This window comes from Amphibalanus amphitrite, unplaced genomic scaffold, assembly GCF_019059575.1.
Source record: "Amphibalanus amphitrite isolate SeventyFive unplaced genomic scaffold, NRLGWU_Aamphi_draft 001109F_arrow, whole genome shotgun sequence".
NCBI classification, from domain to species: Eukaryota; Metazoa; Arthropoda; class Thecostraca; order Balanomorpha; family Balanidae; genus Amphibalanus; species Amphibalanus amphitrite.
This window is the reverse complement of record NW_024882603.1, coordinates 92,754-118,935: the sequence shown is the minus strand read 5'-3', so window position 1 is coordinate 118,935 and position 26,182 is coordinate 92,754. Positions and strand designations below refer to the sequence as shown.

Genomic DNA, 26,182 nt, shown 5'->3' with positions numbered 1-26,182 from the left:
AGTGGCAGAAATCGTCGAGTTACACAATGCACATCTCTATGACTAGTCGGACCTTTAAAAACCAGACACGACTGTTACAGAACCTAGTCCTACGGTTCCAGCCTCCTTCACTTCGATACTTTCGGCTTTACCTTGACCTTTCTTCCCTTCTTCGCTTTCATCTTTTTCTTCTTCACGGTGCCCCCGACACCGCTCTGTTTAGGGAGGTCCTCGCTCAGTTTCAGTCCCCGCAGCGCGGCCGCCTCCCGGCTGGTGGCGTCACACTCGGTGACGTCACTGTCGGCGGGCGCGCTGACGTCGGGCGGCTCAGTGACGTCGGGAGCTCTGAGCGCGCGGCCGGCCGGCTGGCTGAGCCGCAGGGACGAGTTGGGCAGCTGACCGCGGCCGGGCGGCGGCGGGCGCTGGGACGGCGACACGCACAGCCGCAGGGAGAGGCGCTGCGGGCCGGGGGCCAGGCGGGAACCGCCCGACGGACACCTGCCGGGGCACAGCCGGGTCAGAAGGACAGTGGGTATCAGGGCCAGGTCAGAGGGAGAGCGGGTTTCAAAGACTAGTCAGAGCAGAGAGCTGGCAACACAGCAGGGCCAGGTCAGAGGGAGAGCTGGCAACACAGGTCAGAGGGAGAGCTGGCAACACAGGTCAGAGGGAGAGCTGGCAACACAGACAGGTCAGAGGGAGAGCTGGCAACACAGGAGGGGCACAGGGAGAGCTGGCAACACAGCAGGTCAGAGGGAGAGCTGGCAACACAGACAGGTCAGGGGGAGAGCTGGCTTCACAGACAGGTCAGAGGGAGAGCTGGCAACACATATAGGTCAGGGGTAGAGCTGGCAACACAGACAGGTCACAGGGGGAGAGCTGGCTTCACAGACGGATCAGAGGGAGAGCTGGCAACACAGATAGGTCAGGGGGAGAGCTGGCAACACAGACAGGACAGAGGGAGAGCTGGCTTCACAGACGGATCAGAGGGAGAGCTGGCTTCGCAGATAGGTCAGGAGGAGAGCTGGCAACACAGACAGGTCAGAGGGAGAGCTGGCAACACAGCAGGGTCATAACTCATAGGGAGAGCTGGCAACACAGACAGGTCAGGGGGAGAGCTGGCAACACAGACAGGTCAGAGGGAGAGCTGGCTTCACAGACAGGTCAGAGGGAGAGCTGGCAATACAGACAGGTCAGGGGAGAGCTGGCAACACAGACAGGTCACAGGGGGAGAGCTGGCAACACAGACAGGTCAGAGGGAGAGCTGGCAACACAGACAGGTCAGAGGGAGAGCTGGCAACACGGACAGGTCAGAGGGAGAGGTGGCTTCACAGTTCACAGACAGGTTAGGGGGAGGGCGAGCAGCAGGGCCAGGTCCGTACGGAGGCTACGTTGGAGGGAGAGGGTATCAAGATCAGGTCGCAGTGGAGAGGGCGGCACAGCCAGGTCCATAGGGACTACGGAGACCAGGTCAAAGGCAGGGCGGGCGACACAACCAGGCCCGTAGGGAGGCCAGGTTAGGGACACGGCGGGCATCAAGATCGAGTCAGAGGAGGGTTGATCCGGGCCAGTGATCGATTGGGGAGCGAGCACAACTGAAAAAACAAGTACTGAATCACGTACAATTCGTCAACTCGCAGAAAGAAACAAACGGTTTCTCCAAAACCACAAGCGATTTCCTTCCCAAACAATCTGAGTACCCAGCACTGCTACCCTAACAGCAGACCACATGAGCACCTTGCTCCGGCCGCTGCAGCCTGTGACTGGTTACCTGTGCGCGCTGTCGGGCTGGTTACATGGCATAGCCGCTGTCTGGCTGGTTACCTGTGCGCGCTGTCGGGCTGCAGGCTGAGAGAGCGGGGCCGGCAGGGCGGCGGTGGCGGCGCCAGCAGCGGCGACCTGCCGGGCGAGGCCGGGGCGGCGGCGGCGGCGCCCTGTCCCAGCCGCACCGAGCCGGGCCGCCCGCCGGACGGAGTCGGCCGGACGGTCGGTGACACGGCGGGGGAGACGGACAGCGGGGTCAGACTGGCGGCCCGGGCCGACACGGGACTGCGGGCCGCCGGCCCGGACGGCGTCTGGACCGGCCGGCCGGCGGCCGAGCACGCCTCCCGCACCTGGAGGCACGGACAACAGTGTGAGAGGGAATTTAGGACGGTGAAACAAAGGGTCCGTCTTTACGTCAAAATGGTTACCTGATGACAGATATCAGAAGCAAAAAGCGAAAGGGCGGTATATCATAACATTATCAACCTTGACCGAAAACGTTCAGGCAAGTGCCTCATACAATTTTTGACACCAAATTCACGACGTAAAATACAGAAACATGAAAGTGGGGTCGAATTGACAATTGACATCCCTCCAACGAGATGTTTCGATGTTTTTCACGTAATGTAACGCAAAAAGCCAAAGTCAAGTCGCAGCCCTGTTCCCAAATCAGCACTCAATCAGTGGAACCTCGACCCACCTGGAGCACGAGCCGCGGCGCCGGCGGGGAGCAGCCGCCCCGGTCCCCGCCGACCAGACTCCGCTCGCTCGGCGGGCGCAGCGTGATCTTGGTCAGCGTCTGCTGCGGCTTCTCACGCTTCTTCCATGAGAGCAGCGACTGGAACTTCTTGCTGCGCCACTTCTTGCTGGCTTTCCTCGTCTTGGAGCTGGAGCCCGCCTCGTCCGAATCCTCCGCACTGAAACGGCAACAGCGGGGCGTAACATCAAGGAACAGCGAGAGGTCGCCAGCAGAGCTGCACTCCGTGCCGGTCGGGTCGTTGAGGGACAACACTAGTCTAGGCCTAAGAACAAATTGCATGTGGACATATGGACCGCACATAGACTGCATTGCACATGGACAATTTAGTGATTCGAGCTTCCTGGGCAGTGGGCACGATGGGAAAGAACCAAGAGAGCTCGGACCCATAAGTGAATGGCGTCTAATCACCCTGCGGCACAACAGCTCTGTCGGGTATTGCAGGTCGGGTTTTCGAGGATCAGCAGGGTCCGGAGCCGCGAGGGCCGTTCCTGAGGGTGGCGGGCTGTCGCCAGTCGGGCAGCTATGCCGAGTGTCGGGGTCGCGGACTAGCCGCCGGTCGGCCGGGTCCGTGGTACAACTGGTACAGCAGGATCAGAGACTGCTGAGCTCACTATCCCGTGTCGGGTTGTCGCGGACCACCCGCCGGTCGGCACCCACCTGGACGAGTCGCTGCCGTCGGCCGGGTCCGTGTACCCATACTGCTCCCGCAGCGTGTCCATCACTCGCTCACGGACACGCTCCTGGCACGTGACACACGCCGCGTCTGCGGGACCGCCGGGGGTAACGGTCACGTGACAACCCTGCCCGGGAGCTAGGTCTGACACTGCATAACAAGGAAACTAGTAAACGAGATGAGACATGGAATAGGGTTCACTTATTTTAGAGATCAGCTTTCAGCAGTGAAAGGTGATCAGCTTTCAAAACATTGTTTCGTTAGTATTTAAGTACAATTATATTGAAACACATTCATTCGACAGCATGAGCAAGTACTTACAGAAAAGTCATCGTCCAGACGAGGAAAATGTAAAAGGAGAAAGAGTTTAGCATTGCATTCCATTCAATGTCAAAACACAATAATATAATGGCAAACCGGTACTACGGCGGCAAACGAAATCATCGCACCAAATGTTATGCCATTATTTACACCGGTCCCCTAGAGACCTCGCATTCTCCTTGACGGTATGTATGTATGTATGTATGTATGTATTGACACCAAAAGCCTTCCACATATGGCGTGGCGATTACGGCTTAGTACTTGCTCATGCGGTGATGTGTCCACGCAGCTCAGCAGCACGTCTTACCCACCACTGCACTCTCCCGCATCCCGTTCACTGTCCTCTCCTTACTCTGCCCCCATTCCACCCACCCCACCCCCTACCATCCCCTTAGCTCACCGTCCTCTTTACGTCCGCTCTCCCTGCACTCACGCCTCCTCCCCTCCCCTGTCCCCTCCCCCACACCCACCTTAACCGGTGAGGTATCCACGTAGTCGAGCAGCGTCTCGCAGAAGCGCTGTCCGATAAGCTCGTAGTCGTGCGCGCGGTAGTGGGTGCCGGCGCGCGCGCGCAGACTCGAGCCCGCAGAGCTGGCCTCCAGCGTGTAGGCGTTGGTGATGCCCATTGACCACATCACCACCCGGCCGGTGCCCTCCTTCGACTTGTGCACGCTGAACTGGCAGCTGTCAAAGTCGAACTGCAACGACAAACGAGGTCAACACCTCACTCGGTCACACTTTGATTCTAGTCGATGCTTTTTGCATTCCCTTGGTGATATAAGTACGTTGAAAATACGCGGCTATTTTCAAATGTGCAGATATTTCGTGATAAAAAATAACAGAGTAAATACTAAAACCTCCCTTGTTTTCCCAACCTACTAAGCGTTAACAAGCACTGCACGCTTCTATCGTAAAACCCTGGTCATGACTCGCTCCGCTGCAGACCTCTTAATTTGTCAGGATTCATCAACCACGACAAAACAACTTCCATACTATTGTAAAGGTCCGAATCAAACACACACCAGCGTTCACCTCGCGTCACTGACCAGGTTTTTGGCGACCCGGTCGAGCAGGAATGGGAACACCTTTTCGGTGAGGTAGCGACTCGAGTTGCGCCGGTTCTCGCAGCCGTAGATGAAGGCGTTCTGGCGCCGCGAGTGGCCGTGGAAGTCACAGTACACGGTCACACCGGCCTCCTCCATCAGCCTGAGACAGTGCGGAATGCCGACAGCTTAGTGGTTAGACACTCTTATGGGGAACTTTACACAGAATGAGTCGGAATAAGACAAACAAAAAATGTAATGTTAGGCAAGCAATTATAAAACGAATCCGTATAAGAGATATCATTCATGCTATGAACAGTCGGGAACACTTTAAAAAGTCCTGAATCAGCGTTAACTCCGATAGATCTGATTAGAGGTAATGAATTTAAATATGGGGTACTCTAACGTGCAGTCAAGTACAGTGTACACTTCACACCTCACCGAACACACGAATGGACACTTCGATCAATCGACAGTCATGAGCGCCCAAGAGGAAACCCTCTCCACCTCCTACAGGCAGCTGGATGTGCCACAGAAAACAAACCTCACCTTCTGACGAGTAGCTTGACGTGCCTCACAGCACCCTCACCCACCTCCTGACGAGCAGCTTGACGTGCCAGACGGCCGGGTACAGGTCGCGGTGGGTGTGTTTGAACTGGCGGTTCATGTCGCGGCCGGCCAGTGAGCAGCGCGAGTTGCCCACGATCACGCCGTCGGGGTTCAGCATCGGCACGATCTTGAACACGAACCGCTGGCGCAGCAGCTGGCGACGGGCGGGGCAGGGTCAGAGGGGGGGGGGTAAGTCCGGGTCACAGCGGGGTCAAGGGTCAGTGTGGGGTTGGCCCGTGCTACAGCAAGGTCAGGTCAGTCCATGTAGCAGCGAGGCCAGCTCGTGTCACGACGAGGTCAGCTAGTCAAAGAGGTCACAGGTCGGCACGAAATCAGTTCGTGTCACAGCGAAGATATTCAACACGGGTAGGTGACAGACAGTCAACGACCATCGGCGCTACGCGATGGTCATGGTACCCGGCCTAGTTTCTAAGCTAGGAAGTATCAAACTGATAAACGGGATACGCAAAGAGTTATGACCAATCCATTGTCAAAGGGCTAGCAGAGCTGACATTGACTGTCCGACTCCCTGAGCGCCTCCTATCGGCGATATATGGATCCGCGCCATCGCTGACTGGTCCGTAACCAATCCGCCCACTAAGAACGCCGGGGTCAGGTCACGGCAAGAAAAGGTCGGTCAGCACGGCCGGTGAACTTCCAAGGCTAATCATTGGTGTCCAAGTTCGGCCCGGTTATGTTTTGTTACTTTGCGTCCGGCTGCAAAAAGGAGCGCTATCACGATCGCCGGAAATGGTGGTGACCGTCTCAATAAGGCGGTCTGAATCGGTGCCTGGCACGGCCATATCGCGAGTTAGGCCATGTCAGCCCACAATGGTACTGTCCAGCTCTGATGCACTTCTTGCACGGTTCTGGTAGGACGGCCGAGGGCGGGGCCGTGCATTTGCACCATGACAGCTAACGACACCCACTGGACAACAAAGGGCAGCGAATGGACAGCGTCCGCAGTACCGACCGGCACAGGGCACTCAGCCGGACACATTAAACCAGTTGCGACGCCTCCTGAGCGCTAAGGCTAAGCCGTCACGCCAGCGCCAGATAAGTAGAAAGCGCAGGCTTCACTGGCCATGAGTCACCTGATAAGGTCACTGTGAGCCACCGGGTCACTGACCTCTGTTGGGTCACTGACCTTTGCCAGGTCACTGACCTCTGCCACTCTGTTCCTGGACGTGAGGAAGCTGAGGATGCCGCGCATCATCCAGGAGGCCTGCGTCTCGGCGGGGTGGATTCTGGCTGTCAGCACCACCGCCCTCCGACTCTGCAATTGGGCAAAACGAACACAGCCGGTCACGACAAACCGCCAGTAAGTAATGTATGCACGTTTTAACATGTAGGTGTTAGTACTCGCAATGCTCTTAGTGAGGACATGTCAGCTAACGGTCGCTCTAACAACAATCACCCGAGGACAGAACAGATAGCCTACCTACTGGTACATACTAATAATTCTGGTCTGACGGTATGTGATTGTGATCTATGTGTCTCTGCAGCACGTGTCGGCTAGATACAGGAAAGTAGCAGGTCACTCACCAAAGACTTACAGGAAAGACATGTCGATCAGTTAGGTAGACAGTAGACACAGGCCACGGTGACGTCTGGTGGCTATCAAGGCTATGGGACAGCGGTCGTAAAGCACATGGATACAGAAGATTACACCACTAACACACAGCAGCCTGACAGAACCTAACCTTCTGTGAATGTCTGCCACATGGGCGGCGGTCTTTAGCCTGAATCATAGCAAATAGAACCGAGGTTCTTGGCATTTGGATAATAGTGGACATTTTCCCATTAGTGGCCTAGTCTAAACTAGATGGTCGAAATGCAGAGAACGTGCGTCAAACTAAAACACTGGGATTACACCACAAACCATGGTTAGTTGTATGGCTAATTTTTACTTCTTATTTATCTATGGTTACAAATTACTTTTCTAGTTACTATGCTCTTTCTTTTCTAACTTTGCAAAGTTCTTTCCAGTTTAGAACCTTATTTGAAGCTTTCATTATCGTTAATGTCAATTTTATATGCATTATGCGTCTTCCGGACTGCACATTTCCCAAAAGCCTCATAAGACATCCAAATCACTAATCCCTCCACAAATCAGACGAGCACACGTGATTATCTTATTATGGCTGTGGTCGCGGACTCATCAACGGCCTAAAATATCGTAGTCTATCCCCAAATAGCGTTGCCCTCCGACCCGTTTCCCGGAGCTCCTGTAATCGCCGCCGCCGTCACGCACGGCCCCTGTTTGCTGGCGTCTCTCCCTCTCGGGGAGTCAGACGGGTTCGGCGGCTCGGCCCGGCCCGGATGCCAATTACCGGTCCCAGTTTGGTCAATGATCGGAAATACACCGCGAGTCGGCGGCGGGGAGCGACACGGGGCCGACATCGACCAAACCGACCTCCGAGAGCCCCGTGCGCGCTCTCACCGCACTCCAGAGCGAACGGCGCGCAAAGGGGCGGCCGGACACGGAAACGAGCGACGCCGCCGACTTCCTTAATGGCCGCGGTCGGACTCTTCCCACATCTTCCCCCTCCCCCCAATGTCCGCCGCCGACCTCCTCAGCCACCACGGCCGGACAGTGGCGGCCGGGCCGAGTGAGTCGGCCTCGGTACGGCGGTACGGGGTACCGCTGTGACCCGCAGCCGGACGCCCGTGACAAGTACAGCGAAACCAACACGACATATGAGAAGTTACTGTCTGAAGCGTTGTCTGCAGACCAAGCCTCTGCCCTGCCCGATCCGACCTCCTGCCGCGCCGCCCGGTCCACCGCTGGCCCCGCTAACTGCATGGGTCGGCGTGCGGCGCTCAAAGTCACGCTGTGATTTGTGTGTGGACAGTCCTGTCGGAAATGGCGTGCCGCAGACGTGCTTTATGGAAACGCTAACGCCGGTCCGTAAAGGACACGCGAGTCACATGCATGATGCATATCGCGTACGGCATATGACCTACACCGCAATCCGTGGCCATCATCCACAGGTTATAACGTGTCCACATAGAAGTACCTAATGTAACCATAATAGTAATGGACCGTAGTAGATTTTGTCTTCGTCACAAAGTTATTTATGGGAGGTCACAAAAATACTAATGATTTACATTTGTGTTGTATGTAAGTAACAACATTCAGTTAACTACTTAGCGCAAAAGTCCCGAGACATCGCGAAGTATCAAGTATCTCGATGACCGAGTGTGTGCTGTCAGAAAGCTGACGGGTCCGCAAACCTACCTTTGAGGCCGGCAGGTCGGCGGCTTGTACCTGCCTGTACGGCCGGCGGTCGTACACAGTTACCTACCTTTGTGGCCGGCGGGTCGGCGGCTCGCACCTGCCTGTACGGCCGGCGGTCGTACACAGTCACCTACCTTTGTGGCCGGCGGGTCGGCGGCTCGCACCTGCCTGTACGGCCGGCGGTCGTACACAGTTACCTACCTTCGTAGCCGGCGGGTCGGCGGCTCGCACCTGCCTGTACGGCCGGCGGTCGTACACAGTTACCTACCTTTGTGGCCGGCGGGTCGGGTGATGTGATGGTGAGCAGGAAGACGGGGTTTCCGGCCAGCGAGCGGCACAACACGCGCTGGTGGCAGATACTGGAGATGTACGGGTCCGACTGAAACACGAGAACACGAGCCAGAGATAGGTCAGGCGAGGAGGGCACACTGTCAATCCAAGGTCACCGCACGGGGAATATACTGAACGAGACAGGGTTAGGTAGAGCACAGCCAATGAAATGACACCTGGGCTGATAGTATGGATACTGACTAATTCGTGATCTTAGTGAATACAAATGCACAATAGTATGACAGTGAGCGCGTGATTCCAAGCACAGAGGCATTGCGTGGTGTATTCTATACTGGTATCCATAATCCGACCACACACTTTTAATGAAATCATCAACGCATTATTGTCTAAACCGCCCCAGCTTGTCTGGCATTCGGTCGTTTGGCGATTCGGCGGACCCGCTGTGTTTGATGACGAGGCACGAGCAATGCGGCACAGCATAGTTTCAGGCGCTGAACCCTGCTGCCATCTAGCGGCAGGATTGTTAGTAATGAAACTGCAACGACATCGCTTCCGTCAACGTCTGCATTCTGCTAGACGGCACCTAATGTAGTCGGCATGCTCTGACGACGAAACTGACCACTGACGCGTCCTATGATGTGCGACTGATGGAGGACGACCAGTGACCAATAGCCCATCCTAAAGCCAACACTGACCGGGGCTAACCACTGGCATGGCCTATGACGCGCGACTGATGGGGGCTAACCGATGACACGTCCTACGACCAGCGACTGGCCGAGGCTGACCGGTGGGCCGTAGACCGTCCCACAACCGACCTGTATCTACCGCAGGTGGTCCGGAGCTGACCTTTGTTTGTTTTGTCATTTGTCTGCACGTTTGTTTGTTTCTCAATGACTGACCTGCATCAGCCGGAGGTGGTCCGGTGTCTGTTCGTCTGTCTGTCTGTCTGTCTGTCTGTCTGTCTGTCTGTCTGTCTGTCTGTCTGTGACTGACCTGCATCTGCCGGAGGTGGTCCTGCAGCGCCGAGAAGGTGTACGGCAGCCCGCTGGCCAGAAACACCGTGTCGTTGTCGTACGGAAACTCCAGCGTGAACGACAACACGTACGACTGCTCGGTCGTCTCCTGACCGTCCACACTCCTGCCGGCCGCAGAGCACGCTTGGGTAACGGCAACTACTTAATAAGGCTCCTAATGAAACGATGGGCGCGGCTTTGCCCTTCTCGTGTTCGGTGTTTCAGTTTCACGGTAAGTTGTAGAGGGACTTTACAGCTCCCAAATATTAATAGTAAATGCGACACGACCATCCGAATACGCACGCTAAGCTAACGAATCATGATTCAAGTAGCCCATTCAATTAAATAATGCAGACCAAAAGTCCACAGCACACATTCAGCTCACAGTCTGAGCATGCGTCAACGCACACGGGCTCGGAGCAGCCGAGCCCGGCAACTGTGCTGACCCGGTGACCTGCCAGGGGCAGTAGGTGCTGACCTGGTGATCTGGCACGGGTAGTAGGCCAGCTGGTCGCCCACCCTGCGCCACCCGGTGCCAGTTCGTTGAGCGGCCGCCACCGAGTACATCAGTGGCTGCTGACCGGAGGTGTAGAGCGTCCAACAGCGCGAGAAGTTCGTCACCGAAAACCTGACCGAGAAACGACAGGTCAGGATCGGCTAAGATAGTGACGGTCATAGGGTGACGGTTAAATACGCTGGAGGGAGGGCAAGGGGCATGTTTTAACCGTTTTAACCTTAGGTCGTTTCCGATGTTCTAAAACACTGGGAATTTCAGAATCAGCTACCGTTAACAACTACTATACGTGTTACGAGGTAAGAACACCTAGCCTATACAGATAAAGAACGCCTATAGACTCCAGATTCGCCCTCTCAAAGACCTCATAAGTGACCTATAGAGCTCCCTCCGCCCATCCACAGACCTCATGCCTACCTATAGAGTTCGCCGGCGCGCGTGTTGCGTATGCGGAAGTAGAACCACTGCGTGTGCCGCTCCGTGTAGAGGTCATTGCGCATGCGCAGCTCGTAGTAGTTGCCGGAGACGTGGACGGCCTCCTGCAGGTTTCCGGACTCGAAGCGCGACTCGAACTGGAGCACGCTGTCGGGCTCGTCGGCCGGCGAGGAGGGGTCGTCCTCGGCGGCCGACGGGTCTAGCAGGCGCTCCGGACACGATCTGCTGAACTGGACAGAGGGACAGTGGGGTCACACACCCCCTGGGTGGGCGGGTCTGAACTGGACGGGGACAGACAGCGAGGCCGGCACGCAGGGCGTGAGCTGACCGATACACGGCACAGTTGGTATGCAGCAGTGTGACGTCGCAGCGCTGCTATCCTTGAAATACCGTTCAGTTTTGAAATTCACTAAGCCGCTTGACAGAAATCATCTGAGCCAGCAAACTTCCAAGAAAAACAGCAGCGCTGCAAAAGCCCTTAACTTCATAGTTATCACTGGAACGGGAATGACAGTCACGTCTAGCAGGAGAATGAACACCTCGTGAGTTCGACCTAACTCCACTTCCCGTGCCCCGGGTCCCACCGCTCACGTACGGCACGACTGGTCTCGTCGGGTCTGTACTGGAACACCACCCTGCCGAGCTCGTGGCCGACCGGCGGCGGCGTCGGCTCGTCGCCCTTGGCCACGTAGTACTGCTCGCGCTCCGAGGGGCTCTCGCTGAGGTGGCGGAACGCCTCGCAGACCACCTGACGGCGGACGGCACCGTGGGGTCACACCGCTGACTGTCACAGCACCATCGGGTCACATTCAGCCGTATCTCCGGCCATGGCACTGAGTGCGGCCACATTGACGGCTATCACTCTTAGCGATACTGAAGTTAACATACCTAAGTGGTGACATTTCCTAAAAGCGGGTTAGACAAGCTACGAGCATAGTTGATACTCAGAACTACACTGATATTTTGTTTTTCTGACGACTATCCCCGGGGTGGGTGACACCGGGTCTCAGCTCGTCTCGCCCGTCTACAAGCCACTCGGAGTACCTGAGCCGGTCCCTGCTGTCTGACCTGGCATTCAGAGCGACTGAGCCCGTCCTGTCGTCTCACCGGTCTAATTGGACCGAAAGGGCCTAACCCAACAAAACAAACAAACAAATCGTCTCACCTGACATTCGGAAGGCCAGCGGGGCGGCAGGTACTTGGGCGCGTCCCGGCCGCCGCTGGCCGTCTCCCGGGTCCGGCCGGGCCGCAGTCCGCGGGACGTCATGTCGTCCAGGCCGTGACAGAGCAGCGCGCCGGATTCCCCGTCTGACGGGCCGTGACGTAAAACAGACAGATGACAGGTCAGCAGAGTGGTGCGGCCTCTTCTTCTGATGGGCCAGTGACGTCAAACAACAGTCATGGTCAGCAGACACAGAAAATGATACAAACACCGAGAATAGCTCAGACGAAACAGAAAACACCTCGGCAGACGCAGAAAAAAAAAACAGCTCAGGTGAAGCACTTGCCACTTACAGTATGAAATTAAGGAAGAACGTGAGGATAACGCTTCAAAACTAATCTAACACGCAGCAACTGCAAAATACAAATCATATGCTGATGGATGAGTGCAACACGACCTGACACTGCTTCCTATTGGTCCGTGGTTTAGTTTTTCGCGTTAGCCACGCACACGTACTGGTGAGTGACAGGGTGGGATGGATACGGCCGTGTTATCTGATGGAAGGCTCGTCACACATTCATAGCTGCTCACAACAAGATCAACAGTACAACACCCGGCACTGGCGGCCAGGCGGGACAGCGTGCGTGGAGGGCGCGCGACGCGACTGATAACGCAGTCAGTGTAAGTACTGGTGAATTCATAGACGCTAACACTGCTGTGCGATCGCTATACTCACTAGTCAGTACAGCTGCGGTGAAAGGACTGAAGGACATATAACGGACTACCGTATAAAAAACCTCTCCCATCCATCCATATTCCACACATCTCATCATTTCTTACAAGATACAGCCATAAAGTAACGAATAAGCCACACCAGGCAGATAACATCCACTCAACCACATGCAAATAAGCACGTCTGACTACCCTCCCCGACTACCGTGCATACCTGCGGCGCGCGGTGCGCTGGCGTGCCAGGAGAGCGTCTGCGGACCCATTCCGGGGACGGCCGCCGGCGCGCGGCCACGGCCGAACACTGCCGGCTGGTGGGGCGGCCGGGCCGTACCCTACCCCACCGACAGGGCGGCCGGGCTGCCCCGCCGACGGAGAATCGATTAGGGGAGGGCCAGAAAGGTGCAAGCATGCGATAAAATAACAACACGGAACTGTGGGTTTACAGATCGTCCAGTGTAGCTGAGAGGTACACTTCTTTCATGGGAAATTACCGCAACCATTAACCAACGCCCATTTCAATCAGTGGCGGCCCACAGCCGTGTGTGCTGAATCAATACATTATGCCGTCCGTCACCCGGCTTGGTTCTAATGACACCTGGTCAGCCCTCCGTCACCATCACGTAACAAGGGCGACATCGATACTAATGTGGGCCCAGCGGCGGCTGCCCGCGGCCCGGCTCACTGACACAGGTCGCCACGGGCTGACCCATTTGACCTAATAACAGCTCGGTCAGCAGCCTAATACCAACCTAATGACGAGTGAGCCAGCGACGCAATACTGACCTAACGGCTGGGCCAGCGACCTGATACTGAGCTAACGGCTGCGTCAGTCACCTAATGCCAACAAAATGGCGGCTGCTCGCGGCAGGAATAGTTGATTGGGCCAAATGATCAGCCAATCTCGTACCAAGCTTAGAGATCATCAATCACTTTCCCTTAATACGACTCCGGATAATACGATATTTTATTTGTTTCGTTCACTCCATACAATGTAAATATGTGATAAGTCACAAAGAAATAGTTCACATACGAGCTCGTAGCTAAGACTTGTACCATGTATACATTGACGCGAGCTCGAAGCACCTTGAACCTAAACAGCAGACCCTCGTACACAGTCCACACCTCATCAACTTAACTTAGCTCATTCGACTTTTCTCTCACTGCGCCTTGTCCTCGAACTTTTCGTAGAGGTCCGGCTGGGCTATCCGGCTCTCCCTGTCCTTGTTCTTGATGAACTCCTTCAGCAGGGTCATGATCTCGCCGTCAAACTCGGCCGGGGTTTCTCGGACGCCTGCCGGAGGGGGGGGGGAGAGGCGCACGTGTTAGAGACCGAGGGGAGGCGGCACACGTGTCTGAAGAACGACACGCGATTAAGCATGGATGGGTCGTGTGGGGGTAGCACCTGAGTCAATCTGCCACCTGCCGCGCAGACAGCAGACACCAGACACCAGACGACAGACACCAGACGACAGACACCAGACGACAGACACCAGACACCTGACGACAGACACCAAAAAGCAGACGGTGGAAACCAGACAGCAGACCCCAAACAGCAGAAACCAGACACCAGACGGCAGACAATAAACACCAAACGGCAGCGGAGACCAGAAGACAGACAACAGACACCGGACGTAGAGCTCAGGGGAAGACACTCAACTTCACACAGCTGACACGTCTGGTGGTGCTAACATGACCAATCGCCAAAACACGATCACAAACTAGATAGATAACCGCAAATAGTCTTTCGGGGTTTAAGGTCAACTCTTCAATTTTTGCAGGCACGATAAAAATATGAATCGATGAACAGGAATATATTTGGCCCCGGGTGAAAGTTCGACATCGAGCCTTGCTGGATGGACGGCTTCAATTCTCACCAGTTCCTCATTAGTATCTTAGTCGCTGAAGGGTTGGGGCTCTCGCCAGTCGCTGGAAAGATCATTTGCTGAAATTTTGTCCGGACGGATGAGTGGGTGGCTTAGGGTCAGAGTGCCACGCAAGGCAGTGCTTGTTGCAAATGACCCACCGACCAGCCTTACCCGCGCCCGGCTCACCGATTGCATTTTTTAGCGAAAGTTTAACGCATTACAGGTACTGTAGATGGCGACATCGGGCCCAGCGTCGGGATCACGCGGAGGTCTGGAGTTTGGGTTCTCACCCGTCATTTGGTACAGGGCTGGGTTTCTCACCATTCGCGTAGCCCAATAGCAGAATATGTCCTAGTCGTTGGACGGCTGGGGTTCTCACCAGTCGGTGGTAGGTAGGGTTCTCACCGGTGGCCCAGTAGAATACGTCCCAGTCGTTGGACGGCAGGGGTTCTCACCAGCCATTGGGTAAGATACTAGGGTTCTCACCGGTGGCCCAGTAGTAGATGTCCCAGTCGTTGGACGGCTGGTTGATGAGCTTGTCGTAGGCGTCCAGCTGCGTCTCGGTCATGCCGGCCAGGTAGCGGCTGGCGAAGGTGCTCAGTACCAGGCCGTTCTCCAGCATACCGCGCTTCCGAGACTGGTACAGCAGCCTGCAGTGAAGGGGAGACTGGTGAGGAGACTGGCACAGCCAAGGTTACATACCTATATTACAAAGGAACACAGCAGTTTCGATAACGGGAGACCTGGTGACAAGACGACTGACCCAGAAGCCTGGATCAGTCGGTCCAATGCATATCGCCGAGGTCAGCTTAGATCCACTGAGTGAATACGACAGCGACGGCATCAAACCAGTGCTAGAGAAGCGTGTATCAAAGTATGCAGGAGGTTAGTGACGGTTTTTTTTTTGTCGCTGATCCACAGCAGATATGCCGGCACGGCGTGATGACGCTTTATCGACTTCCAGTTGCCACATATCAAGGAATTTGTCGTGCGCCACCCACGATTTTTCTTTATTTTTACCTGCGGTGATAAATTTCAGACCGCAGCCTGACGAGGGCCATCTGGTCGCTGTGTGCCCACTCATTTGGACCATATTGGCTTTCCGTGTACTCTGCGAGCTGACCGTTTGCTCTCGGTGCCAGAGTTACACCCACCGGGTACAGCCGCGAACTTCTGAGGTCGAAACCTCATCCATCCCCAAAATCCATTTTCTCATTGAATTTCGGCCGCTAACTTCCGTAAAAGTAAAACAATTAAAAAAATGCTTCCGTAAAAGTAAAACAGTTTCTAAAAAAAATCGAATAAACGCAAGAAAGCGGAAAATAGGGAGATCCCTGTCTACAATATTTGACTGGGAGACGCATGACTAGAAAGCAGATCATAAGACATCGACAATTATGTGTACTAGTGCACAGACAACGGATTGATTTCTTTGGACAGCTCTGCCCCAATCGGAACCGATCCAGCAACCTATCCAATCACCGTTCCCGCTCTAGGAAGAACCTAGCGCTCCTGCAGGGGCGCCGCCACCAGACCTCCCTCCTTGCAGAGTCACACCCTACAGAAAGAGCGACGTCGACCGTTTGCAGCAAAGAACCGGCTTGGCGTCCGTGTCTAGCTCTGGCTCATCAGCGCGAGTACGGTGGCTGGTTCACACCATTGATGCGTTAAGCCGGACCTGCCGCTCGGACGTGGCAGCATGGAGACTGGAACGTTTAGGTATAGTTTTACCAGTGTAAGGTACAGCTTTACTTCGCTATTTACCTTGTCAAAAACGTCACTGCCGGACTTCTTAGCCGCAACCGTGTCCGTAGCACCGTACTCTTGTGCGCCGTAACAGCGCGGGAGCCAGGAGTGGGAGTTTAGGCGGGAAAACAAACAGAGTTTGCTTCACCATACTTTCCCTTGATTTGGGAGGGGAGAGTTGTTTGGAACAGAAATCACAGATTATTGAGTTGAAAGTCACTGAAAAGTGGGGGCCAGGGCCCAGGTCACCGGCCATTTGGGCCGGACGGAGCCTGGCCCTTAGTTGCTACGTCTCTACACGTGGAGCGTTTGGTCTCCGTGTCGCACCCACCTGGAGCGTTTGGTCTCCGTGTCACACCCATCTGGAGCGTTTAGTCTCCGTGTCACACCCACCTGGAGCGTTTGGTCTCCGTGTCACACCCATCTGGAGCGTTTGGTCTCCGTGTCACACCCACCTGGAGCGTTTGGTCTCCGTGTCACACCCACCTGGAGCGTTTGGTTTCCGTGTCACACCCACCTGGAGCATTTGGTCTCTGTGTCACACCCACCTGGAACGTTTGGTCTCCGTGTGCTCGTCCGCCCTCGGCTGGTACTCGGGGATCCACGGCTCCTTGATGCCCTCAGGTTCATACAGGCCGGAGTCGGAGCCGCCCGGGGTCGACGTCGAGGAGCAGCGCATCGACGGTACCAGCACGGCTGGGCGGGCAGCAGGCACCAGACGGCCCAGGGTCACGGCACACCTCCAGCTCAGAGACATTGCTCACAGACTGACAGCCTGTAAATGTACACATGAAAGTGGTGACAGGTGAGGTCAGCAGGGTGGAATGACCCATATTGACCTCTGATAATTATTTGTTTAAGCATTTTTGGCATTTTAACCCTCGCATGTGTGCGGCGTTTTCCAGCTTCTAATGTGTAGGGGGGGGGGGTCGGTTGGACCCCCCCCTTGCCGTTTGGCCCCTGATCGAGCTAGAGCTTCGCGGAAAAACGAGCGTGTTGCCCGTGACGAGAGGAAGCCGATGATACCCAATTTTAAGGTCCTAGGTCATTGGTTGACCTTCCAGGTCAGGTCAATGACCCAAAGTCGGGAAAATCGGGACCTATTAGAAAGTCGTAAAGTGTGGCTGCTAAGGGGTTTTTCGGGGTGCTGATCACGAATATCGTGTTAGTTTTGATCACAGATGATGTCTTTAAGCATTTAGACCAAGTCGGGTCAGGTCAGGTCAGGTCAACCAGTAGGCGTCGTGACGGGTATTCGTAGTATACGTGTCAACCGCCTCTGACAGCTTCGTAACATGTTACGAAGGCACCAAAACTACTTCGTAAATGTTCAAATGGCTGCTAAATTCGAATTCAGCTCCAAAAACTAGCCTAGAAACATGTAAAACTCGAAAAAGTGAACTGAGGTCACCCGAGGTCACCAAAGGTCAATGACCTGACCTGACCTTCAGGTGACCTTGACACCCACCCTAATGCATGGGAGCAACATCAAATCACATGTTTGAACGTTTGAAACCACGAAAAGCTTGCAAACGCGCGGCTAATGCGAGCCGACGTACGCCAAATCGCGATTCCGGCCAAACATGGTCTCGGAAAAGAGGTCACAGGTCAAAGGTCATTTGGGTCAGGGTCATGAAATTTTCATGGTAGGTGTAAAATTGATCAATGCGAGGGCACTGAAAGTTTCGTCGCGATCGGCCGCTTTTTACGCGAGTTATTCGCGAAAAACCATGGGGGGGGTCCATCCGACCCCCCCTACACATGCGAGGGTTAACTGGCATTTATCATTTATAAAGTCACAGAAAAGTTTAATATACCACTTGAAGAAATTGCAGTTGATATGAAAACATACAGGAACCAATTGAGCCAGCCACTATCAATTTCCACATCAGTTGTTACTTCTTTGGATTACCTATTGGCAAAATTTGGGGGCCTGGGAGTACCTCAATGCAAAAGCTTCAGGCAGCTAGTATTAACTAGTCCCTGCTCAAATAAAATAATTGATTTTTTTAATAAATCAAGCTAGAATCTTTGGAATGGAGAATCGACTAGCCCACACTAAACAGAGCTTGTTACATAGACCCCAATTCTACCATCCAATTCGGACTCTGTTCAGCCACTGATTTTATCAGCATGCCTTCAGTTTTTCCCATATAGGGAAGTTATTGATGACACTTCTTGGCCTCTCATTGGTCAAATGAAGAGATGTGAATTAGACCAATGAGGAGCAAAGAAATAGCAGTATGCCCACAGGCTGCTGATAAAAAACTGTGACCGAACGACGGACAGCACCCTGGGTAACAGGAGAATTAAGTTGCTTAAGTTTAATGTGCTCATCCAAGCAGGACACTGCCTGTCCCACTCAACTGACTTCAACTGGCTGTGGTAACTGAGTGCTGGAGCGACTCCGACCAGCGCTCCTATTTGTATTACCAGGAATCCAGAGCTCTACCAACTGAGCTACGGGACAGGCTATAAGACAACCTGTAGAAAAGCTGAATTAATTTTCAATTTAAAGTTGAATTGGCAGAAAACCTCAGCTGTAGGCATGCCATTTAAATTCTACTTTGTCAAATATCAATGCATAAATTAAGCATCAAAAAATGCAAAATAAGCAATAGAAGCTCAATGCTCTACAGTTGTTCTAATGAAACTCTGCCTCGGTACCTACCTCTCAAATATAAATATAACGATAATCAAGAGTCAAGGCTATTTTCGTTCAGCAGACCTCTTCTACACGATAGAAGAACAATACATTGACATTACGTAATGATCTCAGACCCAAAACAAAGTTCCGCATATCGCATTTTTGTTCGAAAGCAGGAAGTGATGAATTTGTGCTTCTTTCGAAAAGCGCGTTGCCTAGCAATCAGCTTCGATATTCGGAAAAGTAGCGAGTTGCCTAGCAATTTACAAAGTAAATAAACTAACAAACAAATCATTTGAAACAAGTTCGTCATAAATGTCCTGCACATTATGTAACTTGCACGCGTGGGCTGTTGTTATGTAATGGAAATTCATCTTGATCTCCTGTGTTATCATCTCCAGTCAGGTGTCTGATTGGCAGTTTTCCATACAGGTAAAGACTACGGTACTGTAGCTATTTTTGTTCTGGTTGTACGATGAGCATACAAATATATATATTGATCAAGCTGAGACAGATAGCTACCTACCTACCTACCTAAGCTGTTACAATGAAAACGGTCTTTTGAATTGTGTCAAGGCAAAGGAGGTTGTAAACATCATATAATCTTTATCCAGTCAGGGCTGTTCATGTGCCCTGTGTGAGGTCCGACCGTACACACCACTACACAGCCTCCAAGCTCCGCCCACTGCGTCCCTACGTCAGCCTTCCGTCACTGCACAGGGCCGCTGTGGCCGGTCAGGACTGGCCACACCCCCACGCCTGCTGGGCACACTGCAAACACTGCACGCAGCAGTGTGCGGTGCCTGTGAACACCCCGTAGTAATGGTACTTAGCAGTAACATGATCCAGTAGGTAACTACAAACCAACTGACTGAAACCTATCATGGGTATCTTTAAGGGTGCTGTGTGCTGCAATGCCTCTGCGGAGTGACGGCTCACACTGGGTTCCAAGACCTGAAGATCAAGCTTGACCTGAGACTTGAGAGTGTTATGTCACTCAGTCAACTAGTCCACATCAACCCATGATAGTTGTGCACCAGCTCCTGCAAGCCCTTCAGTTTCACTAAGGTCTCACTGGACTTCTGGAGTTGGGGGCCAAACCAACCTTTCATTGCCCCACATTAGCATTTTAAGGGCTCTCACCATGCTCTCAGATTCCTCCCAAAGTCCTATGCTACCTTCTGAGGGCCTGACAGTTGATACTAGTTCCTTTTAGCCTCCTCTGTGTTTTGGGACCTTTTTGTTATTGACTAGGTTAAGGGCTTCATGTTAGCCTTTAATGTCCCAGTCTGTCATCCAAGAGTCTCACAGTCACACCAGTTTTTGGTTACCTAAAAGGACTTCACAGTTCACTCCATCCTTAAAGTGCCTTTGGGCATTAGGGTTTAGAGTCCAATGGAGGCCTGTTCTCAGGCCTCATGAGGACTATAGGGGATCATTTCAGCTCCTGATGCCCAATGGTTCCATGCCAACCTTTCAGGGGCTAAGGGAACCTCATGTGATTGTTTCAGAATGCCAGGGGTCCCATGGCCCACACAGATTGCTTGGGGCCCACGCCAGCTTCTGATGGCCTTTGCTGGCTCATAGTACTGTCCTTGCTTTAGAGAGAAACATGTCAGCTTCTGGGGTCTTGCACTGAGCTCTGGAGCACACACTGGCCTCTGAAGGTAGGTGCCTCACCTCACCATCCTAGAGGAGGTATAGTTGATTTGAGGAGCACACATCAGTACCTGAGGGCCCCATGCCAGTCTGAATATCTTGTGAAGTCGGTCTCGAAAGACCCTTCATTCAGCACACTTGGTAAGACAGTAGAATGCAGCCCTGGGTTGCTCGACATTCTCTCGTCGAGGCAATATCTCAGATTAACAGGCCCGTGGCGTGTCCCGACGATCAAAGTTTCGCACAAGTCTGAGTGTGCCACGGTGATTTTGGGGAACTCATACCGACCCGAGAGGACCTCAAGCCAGTCTAGGCGGTCTAGAGAGGTCATTAATCATGTGATGGCGGTCGGCTCTGACCATTTGCCGTAAGTGTGGCACGTAAACCAAGGAAGGTACAATTTAAATCCCATCTCGGCCATTTTGAATAATTAGTTAAGAAATTTCGAAACCGGTTCAGTACTTCGTACAAATGGTTGAGTTGGCAGCTGTGAGCCCTTGTGTCACACTAACCACGGCTGGCTACAAATGGCGCCATGAACATGCTATCCCACTTTGAACTCTTTTCATGGGTATTATCGGTACAATATTTACCTTTTAACGGCACTAAGCGATACCATCCACACACTCCGGTATGATAAGCTCTCGCCGTGACCATGTTTCGCGCCTGTAACATCTAGTGGTGGAGTAGGTATCATCGTCTTAACCTCCGCGTTATTGCGACTGGAATTTGGGCTATGTAGTTGAGCGGTTAACTCACAAAATGCGTTGAATAATGAATATGGCTATTATTGACGGTATTTTGCCGAATAAGTTTCCGTAAAGTTCGTAATGTAAGCTGACTGGCATCGCTGTTGTTTCAGTTTCACGTCCTAGGAGCATCAATCCAGACCTCGTTTGAACCATGCCCGAGGGACCTGAACTTCACTTGTCCTCACGGTTTGTGAAGAAAGTCGGAGACGCTCGGCAGTTCGCGGGGAAGATCCTGGAGAGGCTGCCGGCCAACCGTGCTCCGAGGCTGGACGACCTGAACTCCCGGCTGGGCGCCGCCGCCCGGTACACGATCACCTCCTGGTCGCGAGGGAAGGAGCTGATGCTGGCCATCAAGCCGCTGGACCTTCCCGAGACGAGCAAGTACCGGCCCGAGGAGTGGAGCATCCGCTTCAACTTCGGGATGACCGGGTGCTTCAAATTCACTCGGACCGACGAGCTCCCGAAACACGCCAAAGTTTGGTGAGTTGTGTTAATGTTAAGATTGATATCCGTCGAAACATCGTTATGGATTTACTAATGCTGTGTAGGTCATGTTGCACTGTTAAAAAGATAGCGTATGCATTCAAGTGACGCTGTCCTGACGACTGGTCACGACTCCCGCAGTTTCACCGCGGTCGGAGAGCCGGCGTGCACTCTCAGTTTCGTGGACATGCGCGGCTTCGGCCGGTGGACGCCGACCTCGGACTGGTCGGACAACCGCGGCCCGTGCATCCTCCAGGAGCGTGACCTGTTCCGCGCGCACGTGCTGGCCAGTCTGGAGGCCAGTCCGTTCAGCAAGCCCATCTGCGAGGTGATGCTGGACCAGCGCTACTTCAACGGCGTGGGCAACTACCTGCGCGCAGAGGCACTGCACAGGTGGGAATGGTGGGCTGTGGACGATGAACTGTACAGGTGGGGCGGGTGGGTTGTCTGGATGGTGAGCTGCTTGGAACAATGTGAAAGTGAATTTTAGGTTTTGGTGAGGCTGTCTACTGAGAGGCGAGTCCGCTGTTTTTCGTTTTTTTCATCGATGTTGAGAAATAATGCTAATGATTATGAAAAATATTCTTGCTCTTCGTTACACAGTTATGTACACTGTCAATATTGCCCATTATCAGCTTTTCACTCTAACCAGATTCGTCATGCACTCACTCGGTGTTACCGGGCTGCCCTCTGATTGTCACAGCTCCCCCGCCGCCCACTGACCCCGTCGGCCCGCGCTGTGCCGCAGGCTGGGTGTGGCGCCGTTCGCTCGCGCCCGCGACCTGCTGGCGTCGCTGCCTGAGCGGCTGGAGCCGGGCCGCAGCGACCTGCTGCACATGTGCCACCAGCTGGCCGCCGAGGTGGTCGCCCTCGGCGGCGGCAGGCGGTACGACGTGCCGCTGGACGTGCTGCACGAGCTGCTGCCGAGGGACGGCGTCAAGGAGGAGGGGGTGGAGCAGAACGGGCTGAAGAAGGAAGTCAAACGGGAGAGCGCGGTACAGAACGGGTTGAACAAGGAAGTCAAAGAGGAGGGAGATGAAGGAAAAGAAGAAGTTGATGCCTTCGAGGTGAGTGTCGCGATTGGGAGCAGGACTTTGTGACTGCTTTTGTGTTTTGCGAAGACGTCGTGAAATGTAGACGTTGGCCCAAACGGTAACACAGTAAGGCTCACCCAACCAGCTGAGGCAGTATCACTTAATCCTGCCTGTATGCTAGCAGACTCATTTCGCCTTTATTTTCGCCTAGTTTATAGAGGCGCTGATCATGGTGTTGCCCCTCGTGCCGCAGGAATGGCTGCAGTGCTACTACCAGCCGGGGATGAAGAACCTGGTGGACCACCAGGGCAGGACCGTCTGGTTCGCTGGCAGCCCGGGACCAATGGTCCCTAAAGGTGAGTGGGACCACTAGGGCAGGGCTGTCTGGTTTGCCGGCACCCGGTGCCCGGTAACTAAAGGTGAGCGGCACTATCAGAGCACCCGTGGGCCTGCGACCGATGGTCTCTGAAGGTTAGCTCGGTCACAGCCCGGCCCGGCCAGTCAGCAGTGCAGCTCACTGGTATGTGGTCGTATATGTCTGGTGTGACAGTTGGCACGCATTCGCCATCTTACCCAATTAGAGTTACCCAAAAATACCTACCTACTCTCATATATTGACTCGTATAGAATCATGAACAAACGTGGAATCCAGTACGGTTTAATTACAGGAATAATGCCGCTAATGTTCAGCAACAGGATGACCGCCAAACTCGTGGCGTGTAATTGTACATTATTTGACACGCCATGCAAAATGCAAATAATTTATTTTGAAAGACTTCTTCTACTACTAACACTGCATCAATTTTAGCTTGTTGAACCCAATGAGAACACGTTTCGAAATAGTATATTTGCCTTTCTTTTTTCGTCACTGAGTAACTGTTCTGGGACAGAGCTGCACTATTAGAATTCAATATATTTTCTTCTTGCACTCACAGCGAGAAAACAGCGCCACGAATCATCAAAAAAGGCAGATAAACAATCCGTGAAATCGGAGAGCTCCGACGAAGGAAGCTCGCCGCCTGAGAAGCGTGCCAAACGGGCCCCCCGCAGAGGGACCAAGGCTGAACCTGTGGAGGACCAGGCTGTCACAGACCGGCGGGTCAGTTCACGAGGGACGGCTGGGAAGGAGTCCGCCGAGAGAACAGTTAAAGTGAAAAACGAAATAAGCCGAAAAACTTCCACCGCGTCTAACAAAGCCGCTGGACGGAAAGGTGCGGGTAAGAGTACGAAGTCGCGATCAGCTGTGGTCGCTGTCCTTCAGAAGACCGAGAGGCCTTCGCCAGGCCAGAGGAGGTCCAAGAGGATATCGGCAGCTGCCAGGCAGACGTAGTCTGTCTTCCGTCGACAAATCGTTCCGAATTCCCGAGGCAGAGAAAGTGTCAGTGATTGCTCCTTATTGTGGTACGTTTACCGCACATGTAATTGTGTTTTGAAACGCTTGCTCATTGCGTCATCTATGTGTTTTTAACGTGAACAGGTACAAAAGACGTTTCATAGGCATCCTGTAACACCTGTGCTCAGGTGGAACACAATATAGTGAAGTGTTTCCCAGCATTATCATCCCATAGGCCTTCATTTTCTGGATACCGTTGGTCAATAATGGTTATAATTATTCGTGCGTATAATCCGTCGCTGCAAAAGCGCCAATGATGCAAAAAAGATATATTTGATTATTTTGTTCCGGGTTAGTTCTCTCAATCCATTTTCCCTAAAAAAAACATGTACGGTGTGAATGAACCTGAATGAGCGGTTTCGATTGCTGAGGTTGAGTGCTCATGTAAAATGTGTCGATGCCTACGGAATCATTCTGCTCAATAGCCATAAATTTCATACGATTTGGTGTCATCAGCCTTCAGAACTTTTACGGCGCCGCTCGCTGCTCAGTGTAATACTTTGTTTTTCTGTCATTTTTTTTCTTATCTACTATTTCATCGTCTTTTAGACACCGAGATAATCTAGACTGCCGAGTAGTTTTAGTCACACCCGGGCTTTTTTGCAGCCTGTTAGTGATATTACAATGTGCAGTTACGGTGATTTTGATATGATGGTACTTTTCTAATAAAAACAATATTTAGATAAAAAACGCTTTTTGTGCGGATGTTTCCGTCGTTCCTTCAACTGAATCCATCAGTGAACGCCAATAAGGTACATTTATTAATTATCTGCCATCTGAACATATCTGTACTGAATCTGTCCCGAGCCGCACACAACACTTGCACATAGCGTCAGATGAGTAAATCACCCCACTAACACAGGGGTGATGAATTAATGAACATTCCACACCACTTAGATACTGAGGGATACTTGCACACACGTTGGGTGATCTGCTAGAAATCGTTGCGATCGTATGAGAATATGTACAAGAGTTGTTTCGCATCAACACGACTGCGGTTGATATGCAGTGTGTTCTCGTGCATGCATGCTACTCATCGGAGTACCTACCAAGCTGAATGAATGAAAGGCAGCGTGATATACCACGACATCGTTTGTGAGTTGTGAGTCGTGACTGGTGAGTATGGTCGGAATGCTATGACGACGGAACTTCGTCCATGCCCACTAATGAACACATCAAAGGCGTGCTGGCGGAGCGCGATGAGCAAAATGATACAAAGCACGATTGAAGGGCGAGCCAGTGGAGCTCCAGCCCTTCTGAACTTGAGCCGAACGCGCTGTTGGGCTCGGCCGGACGATCGCCACTTGTCTCTTGGCAGACATCAGCCATTAAACATCAGCACCCTCCCCAATCCCGCTCACGGCTCGAGCGTGGTGACCGAGGTGACCTCGGCCTCAGCCTCTGTGGTGCTGACCAGCGCCATTTGCTCTGCGGGCGCCATTTTGTCCATGATGAGCCGGAGCTCGGAGAGCATCTGCGCCTCGCCGAGCTCGAGGCTGCGGCTGCGCGAGTCGCACGCGCTGGTGCAGTCGCGGAACTCGAGGAAGTTGTTGGCGTTGCCGTCGCAGCCGGTGTAGATGAAGGGCCGACAGCGTCGCTCCTCGGTGTCGTAGTAGTAGCGCAGCACGCGCGACAGACACGAGCCGGCCATCCGCGGCAGGGCGCACAGCGCTGTCGGCGCAGGGAACGTCAGTGGTGCACTGGGTTGTGGGCAGTGGTGGAGATACTCTACAGAACTACGTTTAGCTCTCACCGCGAAATAGACCGGGAAAGGGGTGAGTGGTCGATCTACCCGAGCTCTCGCCGCGAAATAGACCGGGAAAGGGGTGACTGGTCGCTCTACCCGAGTGACGAATTCACGTAACCATGTCAGCTTGTAACATACTCACGTCCAGTGACTATGCACTTTTGCATCCCTGACTACCTACCAAAGCCTTCTCTGATCTCACCAAGTCACCATTGCTGGGTGATCATGAATTCCATGAGTTATCTAACGCCCAGCTACCATACGCCCAGCAGGCGTATGGATTCAGTCTATGCTCTATGATATCGTTATCCTACTCGCTTTG

The 26,182-nt window shown here is 53.4% G+C and overlaps 5 protein-coding genes across 6 annotated transcripts in view; 1 reads left to right on the top strand and 4 right to left on the bottom strand.

Moving 5' to 3' along the window:
• Window positions 1-107: 107 nt before the first annotated feature.
• Window positions 108-3,219, bottom strand: LOC122370215 (translation initiation factor IF-2-like). Its single transcript, XM_043345629.1, has 4 exons — window positions 3,158-3,219; window positions 2,441-2,657; window positions 1,801-2,090; window positions 108-477 (listed from the first exon to the last, which is right to left on the bottom strand). Exons 1-4 carry the CDS (start codon window positions 3,217-3,219, stop codon window positions 108-110), a joined length of 939 nt encoding a protein of 312 aa, XP_043201564.1.
• Window positions 172-11,978, bottom strand: LOC122370214 (cytosolic carboxypeptidase 2-like). The gene is made up of 14 exons (XM_043345628.1): window positions 11,806-11,978; window positions 11,236-11,388; window positions 10,623-10,870; window positions 10,170-10,319; window positions 9,672-9,816; window positions 8,656-8,766; window positions 6,312-6,422; window positions 5,131-5,300; window positions 4,541-4,700; window positions 3,965-4,192; window positions 3,158-3,263; window positions 2,441-2,657; window positions 1,801-2,090; window positions 172-477 (listed from the first exon to the last, which is right to left on the bottom strand). The coding sequence occupies exons 1-11, from the start codon at window positions 11,905-11,907 to the stop codon at window positions 3,219-3,221; spliced, it is 1,623 nt and encodes a 540-aa protein (XP_043201563.1). The 5' UTR covers window positions 11,908-11,978; the 3' UTR covers window positions 172-477; window positions 1,801-2,090; window positions 2,441-2,657; window positions 3,158-3,218.
• Window positions 11,979-13,484: 1,506 nt separating this feature from the next.
• On the bottom strand, window positions 13,485-19,059 carry LOC122370211 (succinate dehydrogenase assembly factor 2, mitochondrial-like). Of its 2 annotated transcripts, none has more exons than XM_043345625.1 (4): window positions 18,817-19,059; window positions 16,694-16,920; window positions 14,886-15,049; window positions 13,485-13,825 (listed from the first exon to the last, which is right to left on the bottom strand). In XM_043345625.1, the coding sequence occupies exons 2-4, from the start codon at window positions 16,900-16,902 to the stop codon at window positions 13,692-13,694; spliced, it is 507 nt and encodes a 168-aa protein (XP_043201560.1). In that variant the 5' UTR covers window positions 16,903-16,920; window positions 18,817-19,059; the 3' UTR covers window positions 13,485-13,691. The 2 variants fall into 2 exon arrangements, with proteins under 2 accessions (XP_043201560.1, XP_043201561.1); XM_043345626.1 differs by lacking the exon at window positions 18,817-19,059 and adding an exon at window positions 18,579-18,649.
• LOC122370210 (endonuclease 8-like 1) lies at window positions 18,933-24,621 on the top strand. Its single transcript, XM_043345624.1, has 6 exons — window positions 18,933-19,224; window positions 21,314-21,683; window positions 21,828-22,079; window positions 22,435-22,753; window positions 22,974-23,076; window positions 23,656-24,621. Exons 2-6 carry the CDS (start codon window positions 21,355-21,357, stop codon window positions 24,048-24,050), a joined length of 1,398 nt encoding a protein of 465 aa, XP_043201559.1. The 5' UTR covers window positions 18,933-19,224; window positions 21,314-21,354; the 3' UTR covers window positions 24,051-24,621.
• A 230-nt stretch (window positions 24,622-24,851) lies between these two features.
• The window catches only part of LOC122370212 (papilin-like), a 49,811-nt gene continuing 48,480 nt past the window's right edge, over window positions 24,852-26,182 (bottom strand). Inside the window, exon 24 of the mRNA XM_043345627.1 lies at window positions 24,852-25,784. Coding sequence (XP_043201562.1) covers window positions 25,471-25,784 — 314 coding nt within the window. The 3' untranslated portion in view covers window positions 24,852-25,470. The remainder of the gene's footprint in view (window positions 25,785-26,182) is intronic.